This window comes from Hakea prostrata, chromosome 6 (genome assembly GCF_041222555.1).
Source record: "Hakea prostrata isolate BN-2017 chromosome 6, UWA_Hpros_2, whole genome shotgun sequence".
Taxonomy (NCBI): Eukaryota; Viridiplantae; Streptophyta; class Magnoliopsida; order Proteales; family Proteaceae; genus Hakea; species Hakea prostrata.
The window spans coordinates 29,397,744-29,419,335 of NC_142605.1; the positions used below are offsets into that span (position 1 = coordinate 29,397,744).

At 37.1% G+C, this 21,592-nt stretch overlaps 1 protein-coding gene across 1 annotated transcript; it reads right to left on the minus strand.

Annotated features, from left to right (window-relative positions):
* Window positions 1-5,122: 5,122 nt before the first annotated feature.
* LOC149013182 (cyclin-dependent kinase C-1-like) lies at window positions 5,123-20,351 on the minus strand. The gene is made up of 13 exons (XM_089159303.1): window positions 20,105-20,351; window positions 19,822-19,977; window positions 15,222-15,303; window positions 15,032-15,122; window positions 14,902-14,931; window positions 14,589-14,707; window positions 14,428-14,500; window positions 14,217-14,337; window positions 13,973-14,090; window positions 11,467-11,606; window positions 11,294-11,351; window positions 6,172-6,242; window positions 5,123-6,048 (listed from the first exon to the last, which is right to left on the minus strand). The coding sequence occupies exons 2-13, from the start codon at window positions 19,929-19,931 to the stop codon at window positions 5,517-5,519; spliced, it is 1,545 nt and encodes a 514-aa protein (XP_089015429.1). The 5' UTR covers window positions 19,932-19,977; window positions 20,105-20,351; the 3' UTR covers window positions 5,123-5,516.
* Between the last annotated feature and the right edge of the window lie 1,241 nt (window positions 20,352-21,592).

Here is a 21,592-nt window from a genome sequence, read left to right on the forward strand (position 1 = left end):
ACATCAATCTTTGGTTTTTATAGGATTGGAAGATATTGGAAACTCCGCCTTTTCAAGCTTATTATTATAACTATTATTGAATTAAAAACCCATGCCAGAAGAGGGAATTTTATAAAATCTCGTGAATTCAAACAAAAACTAAAATAAAATTAAGATCCTCGAAAAGTCTTCTCTACAGTAAGAACTAAGATAGAACAAAAACAAGTAACCCCCAACAAAATAGTAGGGTTCGATATACTCAAGGAGGAATCCTGGAATTTGATCATGAGCACTTATTCTTTTCCAACCTGGTAGTTCCTCTTATCATGGGTCAGAAGAACCCAGGAGAAGTCAATGTCCAAGGAAATTAGTAAGAAACTGCAAACATTGCAAAAAATAATTAAAAAGAGATGAAGACCAATCTCATTATGGGGAGGGTATAGAGGAAATGAGGCTTGCCAGCTATAGTGTATGCTTTGTATGAGGTTGTGATAAACTGATTCTGTTAATTAAACTTTTCTTATGGATCAAATTTTCTTCCAATTTAAAGCCTTGAAGGATTTTTTAGGTTATTCATTCTTTGATATCTTTTCATGCAATTTAAAGCTCTCAAACTCTGGACAAAATTTTTGTTTTTTATTCTTTTTTCTCTTCATACCTCCTACATTCTAATGTACTTTTTTTGGAAAAAAATTATTAGTATTGACCCACCACTTCTTTAGGGTTAGTTTCTATTAAGAAAATAATTCTTATTTAATTTCTCATATTTGTATTGGTCTATTTTAGTCATCACATTTGATAGTTACTATTTATTGTATTAAAATAATAGTCTTAAGATCATGAAGCCACGATGTTAAGATTTTATAAATTATAGAAAGGTACGAGGAAATGAGAACCACAAAGTTTACTTTCTTCTCTCTTTCGTTGACCTATTATTTCATGAATGATATTGTAACACATCTCAATAAATAATTTTATAATAAAAAAATACTAAGTCAACTTATCTCTTGCAAAAAAAATAAGAACTTGCCACATTCTTTGGCAATTAGTGCATGTGTGCTCAATAGTCAATTGCCAAAAGAAAAGGAAATAAACAACTCTTTCAATTTTTTTTTTCTTTTTTTCATAAAGAGTTGATTTTAGGAATGACATGTGATCTACATGAATCATAAAGTCAATAACTCGAATTTTAAAAAGATTTGAAAAAAAAAATCAAAATCAAACAATTCTGAATTCCATCATCTACCCTCATCTAAGTGTTTGCACTGTGTTCTCTAAGATTTGTTTTTCGGTGAAAAGTATATTCTCAAGGATCATTCCTACTGTCTTGTCATATTTGATGATAGATTATGTCTAATGAGATCTCATATTGTATGAGATCCAATAAAGGAAGATCATGGGGAAATTCCTATAGAGCATGATAATATTATTGTAAAGTCTATGGACAGAATTTAATGGCCTTTTTTTGGGTGTTTGATGTTGATAATGCATGTGGGTTTTATCGGCTAAATCAACTTGTTATTACGGCTAAAGGAGTCCAGATCTTCTATCTGTCAAGGTAGAGCTCTGTCATCTATGATCCCTCCCTTCCACTTCTCTACTGCATAATAGAAATAGCATTCCGAATAAATTTCTCAGTAAAATTCACATAGACCTCACTCATATTGTCTGTTAAAAAGATACAAGAGAAGCACAAACTTCAACCCTCTACCTTGACAGACAAGTAACATGAATACTAAAAGAAAATTCAGTAGACATTGGCCTTGAGATCTTAGGGCACAAGTTGGACAGTACTTTGCATGATTTCTTGTCATTTGTCTTAGAATACTGCCATCAGTTCTTTGTGTCCCTTTATCAGAACCAATGACATGGAGATCTCATTTCTTATTTGGTTGCTGGAATTTTTCAGAAGCAAGTAGTCCAAGTACTTTATTCTCTGGATGCCTATGCATCTTCAAATGAAAACAAAACCAGAGTTGGTAACAAGATTGCAATCTTCACGTTTGTGCTTATATTTTTGTTTTAAGAGACCAATTGTTGCAGTATTAAAAGAAGCACTAAACCAAATATAAATTCAGCTCAGACTTGCATTAAGTTGGTTTTAAATCTTAAAAATACTTTGTGTACAATAATACAAGTGTAGGACCATGATTAATGCACTTAATTAAATGTCTAAATGTTCATTAAAAATCATATAAACACTCTTGTCCTCATTTGATGGATTTGATGGAAGAATCTCAATTATTGTTTTTTTTTGTGTGTGTGAAAAGTATTGTTTCCTTATTTCTAAAGAAACGTATATTAAACAAAATGCATTAAAACTAATCAAAGGAACGAAAATCAATGCTTTAATTGATCATCTACCAGCTCTTAGGAAATTTTAAACCTAGTGGCTGAAAAAAAAATGCATGGATTTTCTTTGAGCACATCCATTTGCATATCCTATTCTGATTTATATACAATATTACCCAAAAAACAACTATTTATATACAAGTTGAATATAATGATTTCATGAACTCATGAGTCTCATTTGACAATCACTTCAATTATGGATTAAAATATTTTTTTTTCAAATCAAATGATTGCTCTGTCGGTGATGATCAATACTTCTTAGCGAAGAGATCACAAGTTCAATGCTCCTTATGGTATATTTAATAATCCCTGTCCTCCAATACACAGCTACCGATTCCAAAAAGATGGTTTAAAATGCCAGAGGATCGTGCTAGTTAATAGATTATCAATTTTTTACGTGACATTAATCTTGTAAAATATTAAATTGTAGGCCACATTAACCCCTTTTTTTTTTTATGGGTTAGAATTATCTTTAATTTCTTACACAACTAAACATAACAAAAAAATTGTCCATATATGGAGTTATGGACCATCATGTTTTCTTGAATAATGATTAATTAAATTAAATTATAAACTTTGTATATTTAAAACTTCTTTGACTGCATCTTATTTGAAAACATGTGCAACCTATTTGTTACTTCTAATGAGTATGATATATATGTAAGTGGATATGTATTGTATTATTTTAATTGTTTTATTTTGTCCCATGTTTGTTCGTGTTATTTTTAACTTTAAAAGATTAGCTCATTTGGTAAAAATCCAAAGTTTCGTAAATACATAACATCAAGAGTTCAAATGTTCTTAAGACTAGGGCCAAATATCTGTTGTGTATTTAAATTATATATAAAAATAATTCTGAAGATGTAAACGCGTTAATTGGCCCAAATCAACCTCAAATTAAAAAGAAAAGAAAAATATTCTACCACTGATAAAAAGTATATAAATGGCAACAATTTTTTTTGGGGGGGCCAATTGCCCACTTCCCATCCTTAACTGTCCTTCCTGTGTTTTATTAATTAAATTTTTAATAGGTAAGAGCAAACTCCACTGTAGATTATAAAATAGGTAGACAAAACCTTGATAACTCGAACTTGTAACTTCTTTATAACTTTTTTTCCTGTCAAAAACCACACAGTAGTAACGAGAAAACCAGAGACATATAAGTTCATTCATGGTGCTCTTTAAGCCATAGCAAAGATTCATGATCATATGCACTTGGACTACCTATAGCTAATCAAATACATAAAAACCCATGGACATCCTATCTCCTCATGCATCAAATACATTGTGGAGGATATTAGGAAGATTGGTTATGCTTTTCTATCTGTATCTTTTTCTTATATTCCTAGGAGTTGCAACAATGTAATTGATATCCTAGCCTGGAGAGCATAGAGTCTTTCAAGCAACATTGTGTGGTTTTTCTCTTCTTCTTGGCTATGGCTACGGCTACAAAGTCTTTGTACTCTTGTTCCCTTGGCTCAGCCAGTCTAAATGAAAGTTTGGATACCAAAAAAAAAATACGTTCATACATGGAGATGCTTGCCAATATTTTATGTATCTGACAATGTAAGAAACCTATGCACTCACCTGGAGTGGACATTAGCTACAATGAAGCAAGAGCTTCTCTAGTAGAGCCAAGTCGATGCCACAGAGGGTGGAGACTCAGAATCCCTTCAATTTCATCAACACTGGAAGCTTCTCCATGCCTCAAAACAACACAAATTGCATCAATCAAGTGAATCAGTTACGCTTGATCCACCCATACCTCTGGGGAACCAGGTAACTGGGGACCTAGACGGGCCGATTTCAGGTTCAATCTGAGTTCAGGAACCATGACCAAGACCAAAACAAGGCCTGCAAAGTGAGCCTCATCATAATGGGGGCATCCGTAGCACACCCCCGAATGCTCCTGATAGGTTCCTAGTATCATGAGTCTACACTCGACAGGGAAAGCAAATCCCTAAATTCTAAGGAAGGCAACGATTGGCAGATTTGAAGAATCCTATTGTATTCAGGTTACTTTTTAGGATTAGATTAAAGAGTCAAAATACATTTCAGTTACTTTTGAAGAGTCCTATTTGAATTCGAGTTACTTTTGAAGAGTCCTATTCGAATTGGGATGATTCTGTTAATTAATACTGTAGGAACGTAATTGCTATAAATAGGGGGAAGGAAAAGTAGAAGAGACATGTTTTGAGCATTGGGAAAGTTTATGTGAGAGCTATTGCTCTTGGAGGGGAGTATTGATAGGTTCCTAGTATCATGAGTCTACACTCGACAGGGAAAGCAAATCCCTAAATTCTAAGGAAGGCAACGATTGGCAGATTTGAAGAATCCTATTGTATTCAGGTTACTTTTTAGGATTAGATTAAAGAGTCAAAATACATTCAGGTTACTTTTGAAGAGTCCTATTTGAATTCAGGTTACTTTTGAAGAGTCCTATTCGAATTGGGATGATTCTGTTAATTAATACTGTAGGAACGTAATTGCTATAAATAGGGGGAAGGAAGAGTAGAAGAGACATGTTTTGAGCATTGGGAAAGTTTATGTGAGAGCTATTGCTCTTGGGTAGCCGTAGGAATCACCTACTGCTGGTAGTATGTATTGTTTCTTATTCAACTTTTATTCAAAGTCCCTTTTTCTTCTTGAGTTATTCCACCTTGTTAAGTAGCCTCATTTAGGTACCTAACAGCTCCAAATAAATTTCAGGGAATAAAATACCCAATATTCAAGCATCCTGAAATTGTGGATATCATACAGGAAATCCCAGTATATAAAGGATTCAATCTGAAGAAAATTCAAAATGATATTCTTGAAGCTGTATATTTGATTTTCAATCTATCGTAAATGGTTTTGATTTTGTTGGAGATATAGCTTATGGTAACCTTTTTGTGCCTGAACTCGGGTTTCGCCTTGTCTGTTTTTCAAAGTGTAACTTCATTGTTCAAGTACATGATCCAACTCATTCCAACCCTGTTGGCATAAAAATTGCTAGCAATTTCATAATCTATATGCACATAATTGAACATGGAAAAGAAGTTTAAAACTAAGGTTGAAAAGGCTTGTCCTGGCTTTAAAAGGAGCAGGGTCAACAAGCAACCCGGCATGAACAATAACCTCCATTGTAGTTGGTTTGAGATCAAATTGTTTTCCTGGTCCACAAGTCCAATTCTAACCATTCATCGTTACTGCTGCCAACTATACTGTGAATTTCGATTGCCACCCATCATGTTTGTGCCTCGACCACCACTTGAGCCTCCATATGGACCACCTCCCTGAGAGTAATTTGGAGCACCAGCTACATAAGCATTGCCAGTTGCTCGGGGACCTGTACCAGGAATAACACCTGCAGCATATGGAGGTCCACGCCCATGCTGTGGATATGCCCCACCACTATAACCTCCATGACCAGGGTTGTATCCCCCACCTGAGTTTCCACTTGGAGGGTATCTGTTTGGCCCAGAAGGTCCACGGGGTTTACCATAATGGTGGCTAGGCCCTGCAACCACTGGGTGCTGGGACTGAGAATTATGCGTGGGCTGGCTTGGTCCTGACCGCACCTGAGGATGTGCTTGCCCAGTATGTTGGACGGGAGGCAAGCGTGCATGTGGCTGAGGGTGCTGTAGCTTCTGTCGCTTTGCCAATTCTTCATTTTGTCTCTGTTGTTGGCGCTTCTTCTTTGTCTGAAACTCATGTGATGACTCATATTTCGGTAAACTGCAAAGATAAAAAGGATGATTTTAGCTAGAAAGATCACATATGATACAGGAACACAGGGTAGTGTGGTTAACATTATTTATAGTAAAATGGAAAAAAAATAAAAGTGAGATCAATAAATACCTCTTGGGATCACAAGGTAAGGGATCATTCCAGAAATACTCGGCATCAAGTGCATCCTTCGCAGATATCCTCTATTTAACCAAGCGGGGAGAAGAGAAAAGTAGTTTAATAATGACTATAAGATCAAGTACTAGAAAATACAGCCCAGATAAGAAAAACAAAACATATAGCACAGTGAAAAACTATGAATGTATTGCACCATTGATTATTAAGGACTTATAACAACCGTACCCTTATTCAAAGTCGTAAGTGCATAATTGTATCATCCCTTAAATCTACTACCTGGTCTGGCCAAGTCATTTATTCAAGAGTTTTTTTCATGTTGCCCACTTAAGTTGGGCCAAAACTCTTGTCTGCCCACTTAAGTGGCAGAATTACATCTTGCCCACACCGGTCATTTTGAGAAATTACAAGTTACCCACACTTACTTTTCTATTAACTTTGAAATTGAAATGACCATTTTGCCCATGGGTTGAATAAAACTATAAGCTTTTCTATTTTACAGAACTTTCCAAATTTACAAACAAAACTCCCTGTTTGCTAGAGAGCCACTGGCGCCGAACTTTTCAAAAAAAACTCGCTGTTCTTGTAACTCCCATTGCAGACCTCCGACGATGACGACTCCAGCCACGGGAAATCCGTCACCGCTGTAACTCTTCTCCAGCATTTCAGTAAGTTTTCAATTTGCAGAATGAGATCGACTCATTTGTTCGATGCCCTTCGAGCTTCCTCTTCAATCCTATGGAAACAGTAAGTTCCTCTGGATCTTTCTATTCGCCTTTCATTTAACGCAAATCTTCTTTTTGCGATCACAGACTGGTAAGCTTCAGCAAACACTGGCATCTGTAATAGAGAAATCGTGGGTGATTCTTTTGGGCTATTATGATTAGCTTGGCTTCTTGCCGAGTATGGTAGTCTTGACCCTGATTTCATGAATGCCAACCGACAAACAATGCACTCTTCATTCAGGTTCAGCTTTGGTTCCCAGATGGACCTTGAAGCACTGAGCAGGTCTTCCTCAATATCTGCTGCTATGGTTCTTATGGTAAATTTGAGCACTGATTTGCCCAATTCTCAATCTCACAACATGAAATGGCGAAGAATTCAGTATCTGGAGAGGAGTATCTCTCTCTTTGCAAACACATTAGTCAGATTCAGCTACAACGAAATCTGGGTGGCCACAGAGATTTCTCCAAAGGTACTAGCCTTACTCACCTCTTCCCCTCCAGAAACTTAAGAGTATTGGGAGAGGACTATTAGGGCAATAATGTAATTTGATAGGGTGAGGGTATTTATGTCTTAACACATTTTAAAATTTGAAAACTAACAGTCAAATGGTCAAAATGTAACAGCAGATAACTTGTAATTTTTCAGAATGACCAGTGTGGGCAGCATGTAATTTCTACCACTTGAGTGGGCAGACGAGTTTTGGCCCAACTTAAGTGGGCAGCATGAAAAAAATTCTTTATTCAAACTCAAAAACTTCAATCAAATTTAACAGGTGGACTTGGTTTCAGTTGGGCTTATTCAACCCAAACTTCTAAGGGAATAAACCCACATTGACTAAATCTCAAGGCCTTGGAAGACCTAATATACTACTTGGGTCTCTTCACCCAATCCCCAACTAAACAAAACCAACCACTCAAATAAATCAATTAAGAAGACCAATCCTAGCTCCACACATTAACATCCTTCCAACAAGTTTAGGACCAGTATAAACTCACTTGAAAGACTATGATAAGCCCCTAATCACCAAGGTGTACAAGCGAAAGAAAAAGAGGGACTACGTAATACCACCTACAGCTGCTACAGGGGATACAACTGAAGAGAAGACAGCTGGCAGCACCCAATTGGACAGCAGCCACTAACCTGCTGTAGACAGAGGAGCAGAAGGGACAATCCAGGTGGCAACAGTTGAGTGGCTGATGGTGAAAGAATTGGTTAAGCGTAGGAGTTTTTAGGATTCAGAAAAGTATGTAAGGGAGGAGGGCAGAGGAGGAGAGGGAGGTAGGAGGGCAGAGCAGCCAGAGTGCTTGCTGGGGAGAGGGCAACCTCTCGGTTGGGAGAATGAGTATGGATTGAGATCAATTTCTTGTAATGGGAGTGGAATCTTTAGCTTAGTTCTGTCTTTTAATTCCAAGAATTAAGCTTCAGCTTCAGGTACCTGAATTGTATCTTTGATGGAGTTTATCAGTGTCATTGAATGAATAGATAATTTCTGGTTGCTGTATTTGCTGGTTCTATTACAATGAATGAATATCTATATTGTTATCAGTGAAGTTCTTTGGTAGGATTCAGGGCTGGTTAGATCGAGTCCTATCAGACTAACTATTAAATTGTTCAAAAAACAGAGTCCCCCGAGCACATAAACCCTGGTCCTCCAAGGCTCTCCAACCCCCCGACCAAAAGAAAAGGATGTCAAAACAAGAAGATAAAAAAATTAGAAAATAGAACAATATCCTGGCATCTTCGACTTTAAGATAATTAAAAAGTTTAAGCCATTTAAACCAGATCTTGGAACCTAAATCAGGTCAGAAGAGTTTGAATGTATACGGACCACAACCTGCTGGCTGCATCTTGAAATTCTGAAGGTCGCACCAAAAATCGCTTACAATGTAACCTGTACTACATCACTTCCTCATTATGCATCTAGTGGCCTTTGTTTTTGTTAGACATCTATAACAATTAAAGCAAGTGTCTGTTAATTCATACATATTGGAGCCACTTCAAAACTACCTCAAACGGTGTTCTACTTGTCTGGTTAAGCCACTCATCATCTCAACATCGATATATGGTTTTCAAGGGAAACCACCACTTCAAGTTCCAAAATCTTTCCTCTGGTTACAGTCAAATCTCAATAACAAAAAAGAAAGTCATCTTGAGATCAAAATTGTAGAAAAAATGGAGAGCTGCAGCTTCATATCTGTTGAAAAGCTTGATCGGATGGCAAATTGGCCATGGACTTGGCATCTCCATTTTCACATTGCTGGAATGTGTTCTGATGTTCTTGGTTAACCTCAGTACCACTGATATTGAAGGAGAGGATGAGACAAGGAATGCCTGCTGATGCTCTCTAAGTCAATCATTCACCATGGCTCTGAGATCAACCATGCCAATAGGCTTCCCATTTGATCCTTACATCCACCAAATGGTGTTGGTACCTCTCCCCAGTTATATATCATGTCCACATCTCTTCCATAACATGTCATTTTGGTTTATTTGGAAAATGATTATCTCTTGGTGATGTTACCCTAAATACCCTGAGTGGATCTTGGCCAAGCCACCTTCTGTAGAAATTTGGGCTGTTAGCGTTCTCTAATTGTATCTTTGGTTGATATTGCCCTCTTTGTTCTTTATTATTAAAGATGTATTTTGCCCAAAGCTAACATGCTGAATCCATGAACTATGTACATGCAGATTCATCACTAAAATGGGTTTCTTTCTTAGGAATAAGTCTAAGGTTAGTTTTTATACATGTGCCTTCGATCCCATGGGTTTCTTGCAAAATCAAATTACTTGGTGTCATTTTCATATTTATTGCTATGAATTCTCTTTTGGATTAAGCCTTTCCTACTGTCCACTCACCGCTCAGGTTTGGTCTCATTTACATCCTACCCTCTGGACAAGCAGAGAGCCTTTAAAATCGCAAGTCATATGACTCACCTGTTCAAAGAACAAAGACAAAGCATCAATGCATAATTTAGTCCTGCAACTCAATGGTCTTTGGGTTATTTGGTTGAATTGTAATATGTCATTCATAACCAACCTTCAAAAAATCCAGGGGAAATAGTCAAAGCAGCTCGAAATCTAATAAAAGATTTTCAGTGCAAGGAAGCCTTCTTATCTTTGGAAGAGAAAGTGATCAAGTGAAAGGTTCCACTTCAAGGATGGCTTATGATTAGTGTGGATGGATAAATGAGGTTCTACGTTCAAGTGTGTCTTCAAATTAAAATAGATTCCTATTTTACCCAAAAAAAATTAAGCCATTCCTTTTTGGTAGAGTAGTCTAGTTTTAAGTATTTTATGTAAGGTTGGAATAAGCGTAAATATTGAACACAAACTTGATTAATGAAATGACTTTCCAAGCTCCTGCTGCAGCCTTTGCTCTCCACTACGCGAGTTAGTTCAGATTGATATTAACTCCAGGAGAATTAATGTGGAATCAATTGACTCCTTCCAATGGACAGTGCCCAAAAGGTTCAGTTGAAGCTTCCTTTCAGGTTGTTAAGTTTACCTCAGTTTCGATCAAATGGATCCGTCAACAAGCTGCTGCCGAGGTTGTCCTTCAATAACAGTAAGTTGATTGCGACCTCCAACCCCAATTCTTCTTCTAATCCTCCAAAAACCTCACCAGGTTCATTCCAAAGTTTAAGATTTCATAAAACTGCAGCCCCAGTGCACCCATGACCCAACCATTAAAATTAGTCCATATTTGGACCACAGCCTCTCACAAACCAACACCCTCCCCCCCCCCCCCCCCAAACCAAAAAAAAAAGTCAATGCCCTTTGAAGTCTATCCATCAATCGAAACCTAGATTCTACCTTACCAGTTAATACACTGGAAGGCACAATTTTTGGATATCACAATCAAACCATCAAGTCTGTCCAATATTTTGATATAACAAGCCCCCTAATCCTACTAGACTTGATCCAATCCCCAAGCCTAACTTCCAATCCTAAGCCCTAATTTCATCAGAGATCCATTTTTCCCAAAAGACAAAGACAAGCCCATAATCTGCTGGAATTCAAATTCAGCATTCAGACCTTTTCCTGAAGACCTTTTCTGTTAACTTCCTCATAACCTACTTGACTAAACCCAACATTCAAACCCTATCTTCAACCTAACCTAACCCTTAAGTGGACCCACATCCAATTTAGCCTACTGAATTTGACTGCTACTACAAGACCCTATATAATAGCCCCTCCTTAATACCTTTCAATCTGGGGCTACATCATGGGTACTTTTCGGAAGTTAATAGATAGATCAGGAGTCTTGTAGCCCAAAATGACACAAGTTTCAATAAATGTAAAAACTTGGCAGAAAAAGCCACAATCATTTTAATGTTCAAACAAGAACATTCACAAGATGAAAAAATAGTGTATTATGAAAAGAAAATAATACCTGAGAAGGGTCAAGCGTTAGCATCCTCTCCAGTAACTCCAGAGCATAACGGTCAAAACTGTAAAGTCAAAGAAGGGTGAAGTCAAACATTTTCAAGCGAATTAGGCAGAGACAGCCCCATGGGCACATTCAACATCTTTCAATCTTGGGAAGCACCAGTATTATTTACTTACTGTTTGAAAACCTCTCGAACACGTCTCTTCATAGGCCTTGTTGGCTTGAAATTGTTATACCAAGGAATCTTGGAAACACCAGGCCAGTTGACTTCATCAGGAGCTCCACACAGTTCAAAAATCTTGTTCAATTGCTCTGGCTACAGGAAATATAATAGAAACATGTTTGCCAAAAATGTAAGAATTATAGAGATCAGAAATGCAAAAAATAGTCTAGTAACAATCAATTTTTAGACAGAACTGCTAATGCTCTAACGTTATAAATAAATGCCAATTTGCACCTACAAATCACTACATATGCATAACTCCTGAGCTCATACAAGGATCTCGATAACAATATGGGCACAAAAGCCGGGAGAAAAATATTCGATGCAATTTTTCTAGCCTGGGGCCCTGGCTAGACAAATATGACCTACTTTGGAGGCCAAACCAAGGATTAGTCCTAAAGTGGTTTCTGATCAGGCAATGATGCAGGTCCAAAGACCTATGTCCCAAAAGGAACCCCAAGTGAAGCCCCAACGGCTGCTGCCCCAGCAGCATTGGAGCAGTTTTCATTACTTTCTATTTCAGTTTTTTGTCTTTTAGAACTTTTCATTTTAGAGGTCTTGTTAGCATTTTAAAGTGTCCATGTCATGTCTCAGCTAGAGTCCTATTTCCGCCAGGTATTCAATTCCAATTGTAATGAGGAATCCATTCATTAGGCTGCTTAGCAAACCAAATACACCTCCCTCTCCCTCCCAATCGATGGGATAAAAACACACTGATTAATTTGTTATTTGCAATTCACATTTGCTCTCTTTGTGAGTCTTTGTCTGATCTTAGTCTAAGATTGGATTGTTTCCATGGTCAGTAACATCCAAGAGCCTGGGAAGGCTGGGATTCTTTCTTAGTCATATCCAAGGTGGTTTTACTAGGTTCTTGGTAAGTAACATCCATGATCCGGCTATGGTTGAGTATTAAGCCTACATTTATCATCACATCCTCTTCTACACTTGAAGACAAGGCTCAAAGGGAGGTAAGCTTGAAGCCAGAACCCCATCCAAAATCCAGCCCCACTACCCCTATTGAGAGTTGATCCAAACCCTAGTCTAAGTTAACCCTCCTAACCTAAAATCCAGCGACACCTTGAAAACCCCTAATTCTTGAAATCCTAAAGCCAAGAAACCCTATGTCTCCTAAACAACCATCCAAACCTTACCTAACTTGGAGGACATAACCTACACCACATATACCTTAGGTTCAATCCAAGTTTCATCCCATTCAAACCCCAGAAAAACCTCAATTCCCCATCTCCAGAAAAATCATCCAGTGCCAAGATTCCCCATCTCCCGGCAGCTGGGGAGGGAACATCAAGTATTCCCCGTTATCCTCTGAACCTTAACCCCAGTCCATCGCATTTGGAGCTTTAAATTTATCTCTACATCATACCTCACATTTACTGTTCCAACCTGCACCAAACCCACAAGACCCCATCGAAATCACCCACACCATAACCTATTTGTCCCATTGAGCTGGTTCTCTTACATGTCTAGGTTTATCTGGACCTCATTCAATTTACATCGGGCAATGGTTGTGCAGGAATGTTCCCTCTTCTCCACCTCCCAGCAATGCTAAACCCTTCTCAGATTCCTATCCCTTCAAACCAGCCATTCACCAATTTCACATGAAAGCTGAAAATCTCCATCTCACTTACTGTCAATCTAGTCCATATCATTCTTCCTCCCTTGTTGGACCACTTGTGCAGTTTTAAGGCCACTCGATTCATGCAAGTTAGCCACTAGCTTATACACTTCTGAAAGACAGCACCATCCCCATTATTTTTTTGGATTTGTATAAAAATAAGGCAATTGGATTGTGGAGGGAAAATATGTAATAATTGTGTTTTAAGGTCCATCCCCTCGTTAAGCATGTAGATTTTATTATATTTCTTCTATTTTAAATTATTTAAAAAAAAATAAGACAACTAATAAAGGAAATATAAAACAAATATATAATTTACATGTCATTATAATTTTGCACTACAACTTGTGTTCTGTTGAGATTTTATGCAGTTTGTAAGTTCTTATGAAGAAAAATACATGAATAAAAGAAATGCTACTGAACTTGTGAATCTATTCTGGATCGATATCAAATCGTGTATGGTTAAATATTCAGTTGTCGTTTTTTAACAACATAAATAAACATAAATGGATATTTTGGTGGACAGCATGCTTCAGGCAATATATATCTACCATAAAGAAAAGCTCTTTACATGGAAGTAAAGCATCAGTTGCTAATACAACCCCCCCCCCCCCCCCCCCCACAACCAAAAGAAGAAAAAAAATTGTCGCTTGCACAGAAACATGAAATGCAAGGGAAAGCAATCTGAGTTATTAGCTGTTCCATCAATCATCTACATCCAATATAGACCATCCATTTGAGTATCCAACAACCAGAAATCGAAAAGTACATACCATCTTTAGATCATCGCTGAACCAACAAAAAGGACACATGAACACTGTCTTACCTCATTTTTACCAGTTAAGATGGGCTTTCCATGCAGAAGCTCCGCAAAGATGCAACCAACAGACCACATGTCAACTGCAGGACCATATCTTGTGGTTCCGAGAAGCAATTCTGGGGGTCTGTCCAAAACATTATGAACCTGAACAAATTAAATGAGAAGCGAGGCATACTCTAGGAAGACCAAAATGGTTAACCATCTGGAGATCCATATTCTACTATCATGCAAATCAAATATAACTATCTACCTGTACCACAAAGTGATAACACGATTTGTAAGGTTACCATTGTGGTCATTGGAGAATGAACGCGCGAGGCCAAAATCTGCAAGCTTCAAGTTGCCTTCATTATCTATTAGAAGATTTGATCCTGCAAGAGAAATTATAGCCAAGATGTCAAATGCACCATCAAATATTAAGAACCACATCCACAACATACATTTCTCTACTTGTTACTAACCCTTGATATCACGATGGAGTACTTGATTGACATGACAATAATGAAGCCCAGTCAATAACTGCCTCATGTAGCACTGGCAATATGAATTTTAAATTAATTGTACCATAACAAAGGAAATAGTTACTAGAGTAAATTGATACTACAGCCACACAGACTGGTACCTTGATCTGGGGAATAGAAAATCTCATCCCAGGACGATCTGCAAGGCCTGTTAAATCATGGTCCATGTATTCAAAAACCATGTAGATGCTACCTTTATACTTGTTACCATCTGTAGTACCTATAACAAGGGTAATCATGAACATAAGCTACAGTGAACAAACTAATTTAAACCATCAGATGTGCATGCCCTCGAGAGCCAAGATGAAGATGCAAACACAGAGCATTTTCAAGATTATTAGAAACCAAACAGCAAAGAGTGATACACTAGGCTCCAGCTTGATTCAGCTATAGAAAACATTACAAGCAACTAACCTGGTTTCCCTTGCTCATCCCTTTCCTGACCTGAAAAACAGTTGGAATAAGAAAAATGAAACAAAAGAAAGCCTTCTAAGAACACAGAAGAAAAAGGAAAATCTGCTCGAGAAAATAAAACCAACAGTACCTTGGGAGGTGACAATCTCCTTCAGTTTAATTACATTCTCATGCTGCAATTTCTTCAAGATTTTAATTTCACGTATAGCTGTTATAGGGAACTGCAAAATTAAGGATGTTTGTCAGATACATTCTTAGAGAACAGTAGGTACATAAATGTATAAACACACAATCAACATAGTAAGGAAAACAATCAATACCCCTTCTCTTTCATTGTCCATTCGAATCTTTTTCAAAGCAACTATTTCTCCAGTTTTGATTTCTCTTGCCATGTATACTTGACTACAACAGCAAAACAATCAAATAGGTAATTATCTGAATAGAAGATATTAAATAAGTCCAAATGTTCATATAAAGGGGGAAGGAAACAGGAAGAGATACAGACAACTCATTCACTAGACTATTAAAACCATCTGCAGTAATAGCATCTAATAATATACTGTAAAAAATTATTCAAGGAAGAAGCTCTGCCTGATAAGGTGAAGTAACACCAGATTGATGTGTGATCAGGAAAAAATTAAAGGGCAAAGCATATGAGAGAATTACCGTACCAACAATGCTATATTGAGCAGAATATTTGACAAATACAAAACCACAGCGAGAAGCAGAAGTCTAGTTGAAATAGGAATGTTAAGATGCTATTATGCCAGAATGAATAAAGTCATAATTAAATTAATATGGATGTGGAGTTCCTATTTGTAAAAACAATGCTTTGAGGATCAGTTAATTGCCATACCAGGAAGGTGAAGAGAAGCTAACTCTTCTAGTTAAACCGATTACTTTGTGGAAAGATATTTAAACCTAATGAGACAAGTAAGGCAGTATAAGGAGATTGGAAACTAAAATGAGTAAGGGTAAATCAGATGGTTCCATAAACTAACAACTATAGGCTTAAAATTGAGCTCTTTACAGTACCTAGGGAATCTGTGGAAACCAAGAAGTTAGTGATGATAACAGCAAGTTGCTCATCAAAATTCAAGTCCTTGCCTGTAAGCAAATGAGACAAGATGGTCTGGTAGTGGCACAAGGTAGAAAAATGAATGACGAAGATAGAATAAGGGATGGGAATCTCTACTCATCTAAGCAATTCTTCATGTAGCTCTGGATGATCTGAGATTAAATCCTCACCCCAAATGAAGGATGCTTTTTTGGATGGTTGATTCAAGGAGGAGGAAATGCTTCATGTGAATAAGTCGCAGGAAGTATTTAATAGTAGAATAGTATAGAGAAAAAATCAGTGAATGGATAGGTAATTATATTTGTTACATTTAACCAAGACCCAGAGTTTAGTTAAAAAAAGCAATAGAACTTTAAGGCCACCAACCACTACGGCAGCCTCTTAAGGTGATGCAGTTAAGATTGGACAAATGGGTCAACTGGGCTTCGGAAGAATTTATTTGCCCATGGTTGGGTTCCAAAGACCATAGGCTTCTTATTTTGGGGCTTATTGATGTAATGGGTCTAATCTATAAACCCGCCAAGTAAGCACAATGTTAGTACATGAGTTTAGCAGTCAGGAAATTTAATTTTGACTTTATTGTTTTGTTTAAATCTTATTTTGGAGTTATAATCTAATTAGGATTTGTTAGTGGATCATAATTGGAAACCCCAGATTTATTTTGAGTTCCTTTATGAATTAAACTATAATATATATGATTCAGTTTCCAACCATTAACAGTGACTTTTTCTAAGAGTTAATGGTGCCATTGAGCAACATACACAGAACTAACACTCCAAGCCTAATTTCTTATCTTAACTTCCCTTGCCTCCTATTAACAAGCAAAGAATTTGTACCCAATACAGGTTGACGAAGAAAAAGAGATTGAGGGAGAAGAAGAGATAACAATTGGAGAATATAGTCGGGCAATACATTGTATTCTCTATCATACTACCCACTACATATACATTTATAATAAACCAACATAGAATTACCTTAGGAATATGACTTCCAACTCTTATCTAATTAAGCCTAAAGCTTAACAAGAAACTCACATAGACTAGAATATTATTAATTAAAGATCTAAGCCGATAACCAAACCATAATAAAGATCATAAACCAATATAGAATTACATAAGTTATTGTATGTTTTTTCACTAGACCAAAATACCCTTCTCTCAAAACAACCGTTTCCGTTCAAAACAAATCTTCTCCATGAGAGAGTAATGACTCTTAAAATTTAAAGAAAAAGCAGTCGTCCCCGTTCATGATCTTAATAGAGGATTTTTGTTCTTTGAAGTATAATTGCAAAAGAAGAAGAACAGAGAAACGAAAATGGCACTCCAAGACGAGACAAGGAGATACATCTGCCACACTAATTACAAGAAAGACAATCATCCATGAGGACGTCTTGCCCAAATGCTGCAAAGATAATTGCAGAAAGTGAGGTGTCCCTCTCTCCCCTTCCTTAGGGTTTCCTTTCATCTCTCCCTACCAAAAACTCTACGTGTATTACTTTTAACCAAAAGAGTTATTGAAGATTGGTTGAACTTCAATGGTATTTTCAGACAAAGACAAAAGATGATAACAAATGGGCAAACCCCAAATAAGGAGTTGTGCGGCAGTAAACTTGAAATTGTGATCCGACATGAGCGCATCTTCCCAGTTCCTACCACTTCAAAGATCGGGTTTCTTGTCAATGTACAGAGTAGACAAGATCCTGAAGGACTTTGGATCCTCTGTTACCTTCTGCCAGTTTTATTATTTTTTTATTTTTTTTCATTTTTAGGGTTTTGTCATTGGTTTTTTATTTTTTCCTTTCCATGAGTCAGCCCTCAATGCTTCGCTACGCGAAGAATTTGGGTTCGAAGAAGGCAGAGAATCATGGAAAAGAATGCGATGAAGAGAGGGAGGATAAGCCATTTTCTCTGGCAGCACATCTCCAAAGAGACAATGGAGCCTGCAATTCCTTGGTTCAACGAGATCAGCTTCTAAAACGAAAAAATAGAACTTGTAGTGTTTGATTTTTTCTCGGTGGTGTATTTACGCCCTTCAAAGGCTTCAAGACCTCTCCAACTTGTTCTTGGGAAAAAGGGAGGGACTGTGCTTGCCAGAAGCATTATTGGTCATCACTTAAAAGGAAGGGGCTTCTCCATAAAATTATGTAACAGGTGTTCTCTCACCTAAGGATTCAGATCTACAACAGCTGGCATGAGCCCACCTATGCAAATCAACAATTTTGAGATAGTCATCAGAAGAGATTGACATATATTTGTATGGCGATTATTTGTGTGCATTTTGGGATTGCATTTCCCTTCCATCTCCCATTTTCTTCCTCTTTCTAACTGGGAAGTAGCATAGACAACCCATCAGTTTCCTATTCCTCATCCAATGAGCTTCAGATGATTTGCACTGTTAATTCTATTTTCGGAGAATAATTGAAAGTTCCCAAACTGGAATTCAATTATTAGCACTCTCCTAAACTTTATTGTAAGACACATGGAGTTGTGAACAGGTAGACAGACAGACAACAAAACATATGTTCTTGTTTTTGTGACTTCTTATTCTAATAAGAAGAGTCCACATGCACCAAATATATGGTTTCCACATACGCTAGCATTTAAACTGAAGCAAAATGAAATAGCTTACAGATGCAGGGCAGTTACATTAATTCTTAAAATAATATGTATCCCTACAGGAGAAAATGTGAGACCCAGGTAATAAGTATTATCTTATAGGAAAATAAAGAAATTTGTTGTTCGACTAAGATGATATAGGTTACAAGGAAGGTTACAAAGAGAATCTATGAGACTGAGAGACTTCTAGATTATATCTCCTCCAACGATCTCCAACATTTCATTTCACATTCAAAATCAAATCTTGAGATATACCAGCATTACCATAGAAACACAAAAAGGAATATTGCATTGTTTGCTTGGAAGAACCATCACTTCTCTAAGTGTTTCCTTCCTACCCTAACATCTTCTACGGTAAGAAGCCCACATGCGAGTGTACTAGTTATCCAAAAAAGATAACTTCTAGGAAGATTGCATCATCGTTTCTAAATGTGGTATCCAATAGATTGCATCATTGTTCCTAAATGTGGTATCCCAAAGATTGTGTCACTGTTTCTCAATGTGGTGACTTTCTCCACTTCAGTGAAAAATGGATGGTGTTGGTGTCTGGTATGCGGTTTATGATCCTACTTGTCGAAAACTAGAAATACGTCATATTCAGGTTTAGTGTTCTAGAATCAGGGTTGGTTGGGTTTTTTCTTTTCTGCGGAATATAATCAGGCTGTTTTAGCAGGCTAAACTGGTAGTTTACTAATCACCCCCACCCCCCAACCATAAAAAAAAAAAGCCCAAACAAACAAAACAGCTAGCCGGGAGTTTTTATGGGTACATGGCAAAATATGGGTAGTGTGAAGAGTAGGGATCAAGCGAAGTGATCGTTATTTTATGGCTTTGCAAGCGGAATAGCTGACTAGCTTACTCATCAAGGACAGGAAATGCTGCTTGCTAGGTCAACTTTAGAAACAACCCAGGAAAATTTGATAACCGAATTGATTAGAGAAGAATCAAACATTATATCGTTTAATAAGCATCCCATAAACCCTATAAAGTACAAACTGTTCCTACGAATCTTCCGAAAATTAATGTATAACCAGAAACTGCTATTAATCAACCATCACATAAACTTGAATATACATATATATACACACCATGGATACTTGGGAAATAAAGCTTACATTCAAAGGAAACAGCAAGTAATGCACAAGGCGGTTGCTATGACACAAACAGTAAGATTGGATATGATACGCATTTCAATAATAACTTGTTTTCAATTTTCATTCCACTTACCCATATGTTCCTTCGCCAATCTGCTCCAATTTCTCGAAACAATCTACGCTTCGAGATCCCTTCGGTGAAGGCTCATCGTGATTAAGATAACCGGTAGGTGCTACAGACATTTTTACGTCTCTACTAGTAATACAATGTAACACCCAAACCAAATTTCTGAAAGGAAAGAAAATAGAAATCAGTGAAACACTGACTGAAAATAGAAGTTTGTCTGCATAAATAAAGTACTCAATGTTTTTGTTCGTTTCTTTTTCGTTCCAAGTCAATCAGCTACTTTACTTACTGTTTCCTTCCAATAACGGGTGGTCACTTAGGCTCTCTTCTCTCTCTACCTGTTCCTGTTCCTCTTCGTAGAAGCCCGTTACTGAGAATGAAGACGATAACTACCACTAGCACCGATAATGAACTGTAGAGATCCAAAAAACCATCATCGTCACCGATTATGAACAGCAGTCGAAGGGAGTGTTGCAGGGACACTCCTCGGTCTCCCGTCGTAGCAGAAGAGGTATCAGTTTTAAACCCTTTTGTTATTTCCGTAGATGCCACGTATAAAGGAGGGAAATACGTTAGAGCTATATAAAGGGAAGGTATCTGATTTTTACATTTTCCGCGTCAAATTCCTGTTTCGATTTTTGCACCTTAAGGTTGCGTTTGGTTGGAAAGGTATGGTCTATAAATAATTACAACTAGAGTTTTTTCATTGCTCCGAGAAAATTTTCAAACTGTCCAATTTTTACTCTTTTTTTTTTTTAATGGCAATTTATTTTTTATATAAATTTTGAAAATAAAATTACCATTTTATTTTGTCTTGGAATATGATTTTTTTTTTATTTTGTAGAATTTAAATTTTTTATGTTTTTTCTTTGACTTGAATTCAAGTCTAAAACCTATATGTTTTAATAGTAATGACGCAAATAATTTTCCTACAAAAAAAAATATATATACACAAATAAAGAAGGAAATGCCAACATAAACAGAAGGGTCGCCCAAGGAACAACTAGGCAGGCAAATGCTCGGGACCCTGTTGGTTCTAAGAAAGGTAACCAATGCATTATTTAACAAGGTCTCAACCCTTAGGTAAGGATACGAACATTTTATGATTAATCCCTCAGCAGCACTAGCTCGGGATCTTAATCTAATCTCTTACTAACTTAACCATCGGAGGCGGTTGCTCGACATCCAAGCCAGCCCGCATCTAACTTCCTTTGCAAGTCTTATCTTCTTCATTGTCGGGACCTCAATCGAGAGTCAATCTACTAAGGTTGAGACCAGTGTCAAATCTGAGACACAACAGGAATTTAGGGTTTTGATAATGCTATTTGATTCGAAAATTTGTGAATCTAAATAATTGATGGAGTAGCAAATGAGGAGTTTCGAGTTATAGAGGGATGAGATTCATGGAACAAAAGGAAAAGGTTGTAATTTCGATTTTACTCTGGTTGGTTCTGGTGTTTCATCCGTCGACAAAGATTCGTGCTAATACGGAAGGTATGTGTTGGGGTAATTGTATTATGAATTCTACAAAACACAATAATGAAATTGCAATACAATCAAAAGATGAAGATCCTTAGCCAATTCGAAGAGCTTGAGGTTGCAATCGAATGAACCACCAACGAATGATGTTGAGTCACACCTTGAGTGTTGTCTTCATGGTAATTGATGCACCCTACTACCAAGGGTTATTTGCACCACCATCTCCAAGATAAAGCAACCTCCGACTAGAAGATGAGGTAGTTCTTCTAGTCCCTTCAAGGAGCCAAAAGCTAAAGCA

What these genes read in the sequence shown, in the direction of transcription:
- LOC149013182 (XM_089159303.1), bottom strand. Translation starts at nt 19,931, where the DNA reads ATGTCTGTAGCACCTACCGGTTATCTTAATCACGATGAGCCTTCACCG. An exon ending in GGAGATTGTCACCTCCCAAG is followed by an intron (nt 14,932 to 15,031) that starts GTACTGTTGGTT and finishes ACTGTTTTTCAG; the next exon opens with GTCAGGAAAGGGATGAGCAA. An exon ending in TTTCTATTCCCCAGATCAAG is followed by an intron (nt 14,501 to 14,588) that starts GTACCAGTCTGT and finishes TCATATTGCCAG; the next exon opens with TGCTACATGAGGCAGTTATT.